Source organism: Oxyura jamaicensis, chromosome 20 (assembly GCF_011077185.1).
Source record: "Oxyura jamaicensis isolate SHBP4307 breed ruddy duck chromosome 20, BPBGC_Ojam_1.0, whole genome shotgun sequence".
Lineage (NCBI taxonomy): Eukaryota > Metazoa > Chordata > Aves > Anseriformes > Anatidae > Oxyura > Oxyura jamaicensis.
The window spans coordinates 13,639,096-13,646,466 of NC_048912.1; the positions used below are offsets into that span (position 1 = coordinate 13,639,096).

The 7,371-nt window shown below is 41.0% G+C and overlaps 1 protein-coding gene across 2 annotated transcripts in view; it reads left to right on the forward strand.

Moving 5' to 3' along the window:
* COL20A1 (collagen type XX alpha 1 chain) overlaps positions 1–5,962 on the forward strand; it is a 44,661-nt gene extending 38,699 nt beyond the window's left edge. For both annotated transcript variants that reach the window (XM_035344223.1, XM_035344224.1), the window contains 7 exons: positions 476–547; positions 1,009–1,044; positions 2,417–2,483; positions 3,104–3,292; positions 4,089–4,166; positions 4,917–5,072; positions 5,579–5,962. In XM_035344223.1, coding sequence (XP_035200114.1) covers positions 476–547; positions 1,009–1,044; positions 2,417–2,483; positions 3,104–3,292; positions 4,089–4,166; positions 4,917–5,072; positions 5,579–5,592 — 612 coding nt within the window. In that variant the 3' untranslated portion in view covers positions 5,593–5,962. The remainder of the gene's footprint in view (positions 1–475; positions 548–1,008; positions 1,045–2,416; positions 2,484–3,103; positions 3,293–4,088; positions 4,167–4,916; positions 5,073–5,578) is intronic.
* The last annotated feature ends 1,409 nt before the right edge of the window (positions 5,963–7,371 follow it).

Below are 7,371 nucleotides of genomic sequence, written 5' to 3' on the forward strand. Positions count from 1 at the left end.
GAAAAGAAAAGAAAAGAAAAGAAAAGAAAAGAAAAGAAAAGAAAAGAAAAGAAAAGAAAAGAAAAGAAAAGAAAAGAAAAGAAAAAGCCAGCAGCATGGTATTGGCAGACTGAAGAAAAGGGTTATGCTCTAGGCTGTCTCTAAATCTGAATATGAAATGAAGGAGCTAAAACCTGCAGGGTAAAAAACACGTTGCAGTTTATTGGTATAACTCAGCTTTGCTGGCCTGACTGTAGTTGAGATAATAGGAGATGATGTGGGGATGACTCACACATGAGACACTCTTAGCATTGCACTCGTGGCTGGATGAGGTACTCACAAAAACCTTAAGGCTACGATGCTCTTGCTGGAGTCCTCCAAACTCAAGCTGCTTGTGCCCCTGGAGCCGTAAGGAGATGTCAGCCTTGAAGAGAAAGCAAAAGAAAGTTAGGAAATATCTGGACTTTTATCCGCATCTTGTAATTAATGTCTGCAGGGCTTCCAAGGAGTGACTGGCTCCCGAGGCAGCAGTGGTGAGAAGGGACCTCCGGGTGACGTTGGGCCAACAGTAAGTTTCTGTTTGGGGGTCTCAGGGAAGGCCAAGTCGTGAAAACACCAAGTGCAAGCAAGCTGTTCCCATGGCAACTTTCCCTCAGTGTCTAAAGAAGAGTTTTAATTCACACTCACCTTTCATAAGGATGTGCAAAGCCCAGGCTACTTAATTATTGACAAAGCATTTAATGGACCCTACCTCCCTTTGCTCTCTGTACTTTTACAAGCTACACAAAATTCAGCATCTAAACCCTAACAGCCAGCACTGGGCTTTTAGGAGCAGCCTTGTGTCTAGATGTCAGATGTTTATTCTCAGAAGTTAAAAACTTCCCGCTATGTTAGGAAACCTGTTCTAAGTTTGTATCTATGTATGTATCTTGCACCCTGCTGATGGTGCATGGTGCCACTGCTCCAGCTGCTTTATTTTCTTCTCCTCCTCTTCCCAGATGTTGACTTTTTCTTTTGCTTTCCTTGTAGGGGCTGCCAGGTCCAAAAGGAGAAAGAGGAGAGAAAGTAAGTTTTTCTGCTGCTGGGCACACAGCTAAATCCTCCACTCAAAAGAGTGGATGTAGTAATCTGCTTCGTGCTTATATCATGTAAAGACCTTTTTAGTGCTGAATAGCCTAACGTACCTATAGTGTGTGGCTTTCCACCCATCTGCACTGGCTGTTCTGATGGGTCATAAGTAATAAGCAGCTGCTTAGTGCCAATTGTAGTAGTGAAGAAGGAAAGCTAACTGAAAATCCATTCTTTGCTGAGATGTTAAAACCAAAAACACTGGACTTCACTTGTTTTTTTCTTTTTTGTTTGTTTAGTTTTTGTTTTCTTTCTGTATTGACTAAGAGGGGGCTCGTTTGTCACAAACCTCTGCCATTCTCTGGCACAGAGCCTTTGAGGTCAGGAGAGCTACGCTACCTTGGAAGGTTTTCTTTATTGGAAGAGGAAGCTTTGCTCATCCTGACTTATGGTTAAAAAGAAATCCTGTTTCTGTCTAGGATACCAAGTCTCATTGCCAAGATTGACTTAGGTGAATTAAGCTTCAGACAGGAGCAAGCTACTTTTGACAGACAGCTTTTGTTTCAAGTTAATTCCTCAGAATTATAATTTTAATATCATTCTCCTTCCATTCCCACCAGCTTTTCTTTTTCTGTACTTCTCCCCCACAGTGGAAGTTTCCTTGTTACCTCCCGTGGGTGTTTTGCCAAGCTTTTGTTTAAGTCTGGGTAATTTGCACAGCAGTTCAGCCAGAGATATATATTTTAGAAATGGTTCTGGAAATTTTCAGTGTGTTAGCTATGAATTTTCAGAAATAGAGTCAATGTTCATTTTAAAGCAGCTTTTTACATTTTTATCGCTTTTCCCTGCATTACTAAAACTTTACAAAGAAACGATCAGATATAACTTATTCAGAATACAGGAAGAGTAAGAATCAATATCCATAAAAGATTTAGACAATGATAGGACATTGTAATATCTGATCATGTTTAAAATTTTACATATCACAGAATATTAAGTTAGACTGTCTTATCATTTTTGATGAAATTTGAGAGAGAAATTTACTCTCCCTCTTTTGGTACCTTCTGTTATCATAGTGATTCAGTCTATTTTTTTCTGTGCTTTTCTATGTGTGAGAAAAGCAATTATTGATGCTTTCCAATCACAATTTCATGGCTTCAGAACTTTGTGATAAATAAATAAAGCCACATTTTATAGTGATTAATATCTCTGTTACTCAAGCTGACAAAATAGTAGGCAGAAAGCTATCTTGCATTATGATATCGATCCTTTCTAAAACATTATTAAAAGATATTAATACTTTATATATATTATATATATATGTAATACATATATATAAAATGTATAAATATATAATGCTTCACTTTAGGGGGAACCACAGTCCTTGGCCACAATTTACCAGCTTGTCAGCCAGGCTTGTGAGCGGATGATCCAGAGTGAGTATAACCAGCCTGACTCCCAGGTTTGTCAAAGCCTCTCCAGCAGCAGTGAGCAAAACTACACTGGAAGATGGCACGAAGCCGTAGTGAGCCAGGGATCTCCTCTGTCCTGTGCCATGCTGAGCCCCATGCATAGCAGATGTCCCAGCACAGGCTCTCAGTGCTACTTTGGTTTATTGGGTGGTATTAGCACAAAGACTCCTGAAATATATATATATATATGTGTATATATATATACATATGTATATATATATATAAGGAAAACTCTTTTCTTCCTTGCAAAGTTTCATTTTCTCTCAAAAGGCAGAGGTTCAGATATGAAAGAAACGATTCTTCCAGTGATTTGTGTGGATTCCTCTTGAGATGAGTCAGTTTTGGTAAAACTCCTGTGCTGTGATGCACAAAGAGAAGCGATGGTTTGCCCAAGGTCAGACAGCAAAACAATGACTCAGCTGTCCATCCTCCTCCTCAGCTTCTGGCTTCCTCAGTTTGAGCTGATAACATTTTCACACTAAATGGTAGTTTTAAGCACCTTTTTAGACAACATCCTCAGATTTAGTCTCTTTTCTGAATTTCCCAGGCAAGCAAAATTTCATTTTTCTATCTTACCTTCTCAGCTCATGTGTTGAAGTTTGATTCATTCATTCATGAACACGCAAGGAAGCCAGTTCCTGTTTGGGAAGAAAGATTAAAGCCGGGAGAACCAGGACCACCAGGTCCTCCAGGTCCCCCTGGGAGCAACGGAGAAAGAGGAGAAAATGGCATCCCTGGCCAGCCAGGAAAAGATGGGTATCCTGGAGAAAGAGGTATGGACAGAAGTGTTTATAAGGTTTCTGGCGCAGTATGAGCAACAAAAGCCTTGCATATGACTAGAAAAGTGGATTAATATAATCTCAAGAAGGGGCACAAGATAGTGAATGGTGGAAATATATTTTGTTTGGATTTGCAGATGTTTGCCTGTCAAAATAAAATAAAAAGCCTTGGTTTCAGCAGTGACCTAACACCTCTAGGTAACTAGGGACACGCTGTTTCACTCCTTGGCAACATTCAGATTTAGCTGGGATCTGTGGAGCTTATCAAAATGACACTGAATAGAAAAGGAAAGTAACAACCTGCAGATGTTTCCAGCCTGCTGAGTGAGGAGATGGCAGAAGACAGATCTCACCAAGAAACACTCTTAAGGACAGAGCTGATCAAAATATTTTCATCTTAAAAATAACAAAAAAATGGTATTTTGTCAAAATGTACCTTTTCTATTGAGATGTACTACTTTTGCTAGCAAATTCATGAGAAAACAACAAAGCAACCTGACTTACTATCATGTGGTCAATGAGATGATTCATGAGCAATGTGAATAACATGAGAGTGGACCTCATACTCAGCCCAGTGCAGTAACAATAGTGTGTTGATTTTTTTTTTCTGTGAAAAATCTCCTTTTTCAGTTACTTTAGGATGCAGATCAATGCCAGTTAAAGTACTGTTTGTCATGGACAACTGTTTGCTCTGTGAAAGAGAGTAGGTGCATTGAGAAAATTCAAAGAAACGGGTTTCAAAAGAGGTGGTGATTGCAGTGAGGGCCACTTGTCTGTTTCTTGTGATTAGGTGCCCCAGGACCTAAGGGAGAAAAAGGGATGTCTGGAGTCAACGGGGAAGGGATTCAAGGACCCAGAGGCAGAACAGGTAAATGCAACCTCTCTGTCTTGACCCCAGAGCTCACCAGCTGCCAGATTTAGAGCATCTTCAGCCTTAGGACCACTGTGGTGGGACTGATCAGCCTTCCCACCACAGCATCCTGGCTGGTTCCTCTTTGCTAAGACATGAGACTGTTCCAGGCAGCCTCCTTCCCTTCGTACCCATTCTTATGTAACGATGTATTTTAAGGACCTGAAGCACATCCAGTGAGTTTTACTTTTACTGCCTTTTTGCATGCAAGTACGGATGTTCAAGGGATGGAAACTCTTTGAAAATTCAGCCTGTGAAACACAAGGGTTTCTAAGTAATCTGTTAGGATTTGGTGTGCTCCTCTGTCCTGATCCTTGTTACTTGAAATCAAGGTGGGGTTTACCACCGACTTAAGCTATCAAGCAGGTACTGATAAAGAAAGTGTGGCCAAACATGTTCTTCTGTATTTAAATTTTTATAGTTGAGGTAGAAAGTTGCAAAAACAATGAGATGGATCCTGGAGTTAAGGTGCTTTTCTGCATTGACACTTAAGTGGGTTTTCTTTGGATTCTCGTAACCAGGCTCCATTTTTAGCCAAGCTGGGCACCTTTAAGGTCAAAGATAAGACCTAGTTACTGGGATTCAGAAGAGACCCAACTTCTTCCCCTAAATGAGGAAACAATACTCAGAAAAGTAGGATGGGGAAAGTATAGATGTTATACCAACACAATAGATGTGCTATGGCTTACCATGGTTCTCCTTCTTTAGGCCCACCAGGAGAAGTTGTGCTGGGGAAACCAGGTCCAAAGGGTTACCCTGGGAACACCGGTCCTCAAGGTTTTCCTGGTGTCAGGGGACAGCCTGGCCAGTCAGGATATCCAGGGGGTTGTGATATCTCTGGATGTTATGGACCAGGTAGAAGAGGTAAGTTTTTGGCTATTTAAATGCAAAAGTTATGATTTTAGAACTGATCTCTTTGGTTACTTCTCTTAAACTAGGCAGAGACCTTTGTTCATCCTTCAGGCGCTGTCAGTCCTTGCAAGAGCCTCCTTTGCAATCAGGATGATTCATGTGCAATTAGTCTATTAATATGGATAAAAGCCAGCTCAATCGGCTACTCCTCGGCCATCCATCATAGATTAACACATAATTGCAGTAGTAGTTGAGCAGGTGGAGTGATCTTGAGGTGTCTTCTCTTCTTAATGTCCCTGACAATGTGTCCATGTTGGATAGAGAGTAAAAAATACCTCCGTGCCTACATATATATTTCATGGAGGCTCGATAGTAGAAAGTCCTGGAAAACAAATTAAACCACTGGCACTAGACAAAAGGTTTACAAGGGAAAATAATTAATTCTGCACCATTCCTTCTCAGTACGTGACACTGATTTATTCTCTTGCTCAGTGGCCTCATCTCGTTTCCCCAAGCAGATTTCATCCCCTGATGGCTGATGCAGAGGCAGCTGAGGACAGTTCTCTTCCCTGGAAATCTCTGGGTGAAAGCTCCACATGCTCCAAGAGAAGCAGCAACCTGAACACCAAATGCCTTGTTTGGTTTTTTAATGTCCCATCATTTCTATAAGGATGTGTCAATCAAACCAGCCAGCAAACCAGCCTGCGTACGCATGAGTCCCAGGCATCTTGCTCTGTTTTTCAGCACTGGACAACTGCAGTGTTCAAACTCACATTGCACGTCCAACAGCAAGGCAAACACAGCCCGAGGAGCAGGCTGACAGACTTGTAAGAAAAAGAAATAATGTATTAAATGAGTCTGATTCTACAAAACACTCAGAAATAACAGATTTTTTTCCCATTTGTCTGTCTGTGGTTTATTTTTGTCACTTCTTATTCTGGGTCCCCAGCACAGAGGAAAACAGCACCTCATGCCCGAAGATGCAAAAAATTCACTGGAGCAAAACTGAAGTGTGTGTTGGTTGACAAGGTAACAAAATCTAGCACCATTTGGGCCGTTTCTACGTTTGACAAATGGCTGATGGCTTCCTTGCAGTGGTGTTACGTGCACGAGCGCTGCAGACAGGGTGATAACCTTCCCGTTATGTGACAAACCCAAGCATTTAGCCTCATTCTCTGGGGCTTTATAACTGTCAAGCAAAGATTTAGTTCAGGCCTGCCTGTACACAGCCATGTGCAGCAAGGAGATGGAGATTAACCTACTGGCTTTTTCCACCTCTGCCTCCTGCAGTTGGAGTAGCTACTTTACATTTGATCAGGTAGAATATTGAATAGCGCTGAGTCAGACACTTATCTATATGACATGGAGGTAATTGCAGTGTTACACCCCTTGCCTTGCATGAGCCGGAATCTAACGTGGCTCCACAACAAACTGTACGGATGCTGATAGAAATGTACATCCTTTGCAGCCTCTGCGTGAGGATGTGCCCTGTTACACCGCCTGTGAACTGCCCCTGCTACCAAACAACTGCTCCTGAACTGGGGTCTATACGTGGAGGAACATAACATTTCATGTTTCTAAAAATAAAACTAAGCGCACCATATCAGCATTTTTTTTTTTTTTTTTAAAGACACTAAGAGGCAAAATATAGAGCATGATGCGTATTCCTCTGCACCTGGCTTGGATGTGCAATTTCTGCAGTTATCTGCAGCTGGGTGTTCAAATGGCAGTAGCCAACCTTCAAAAACTTAAACGCTTTTGCATTTAGAAACAGAATTGTCAGATAAACACTGAAGAGGTTTGCCTTAAGAAAATGAAGCTGTTTAGACACTGATTCCAAATGTTTCTTCTTGAAATTGTGGAAAAATCCTACAGAATCAAGAAATTTTGCTAAAGAAATTTTTGAACATATCAGATGTGAATAGGATTTACTCTAGAACAAAAGTCACATAAAAGTACAATTACTGCATTCTGTAAGTATTTAAAGTAGTTCTTGGCTTAATTTATGTTAATTCTCTAGCAACTCCCAAGAATTAATATTTTCAGTATGACATATGGTCCCTTTGGGAAATATAGGAAAAAAAACACAGAAAACTACCATGCTGATAGAATTAAAATTTCTGTTAGCTTTGGAGCTTTCCAGACTTGCATTGAGATATAAAATAGAAATCTTCCCCGCTTATGCTAGATGTTACCATGGGCAAGGCTCCAGCCAGAAGGAAAAGGAGAGGTCAGAGGAGCTGAAGCATACAGCACGTTGTGAAAGAGATGTGTTTATTGGGATAGACACCCCGTGTGCCTGTTGTGGAGT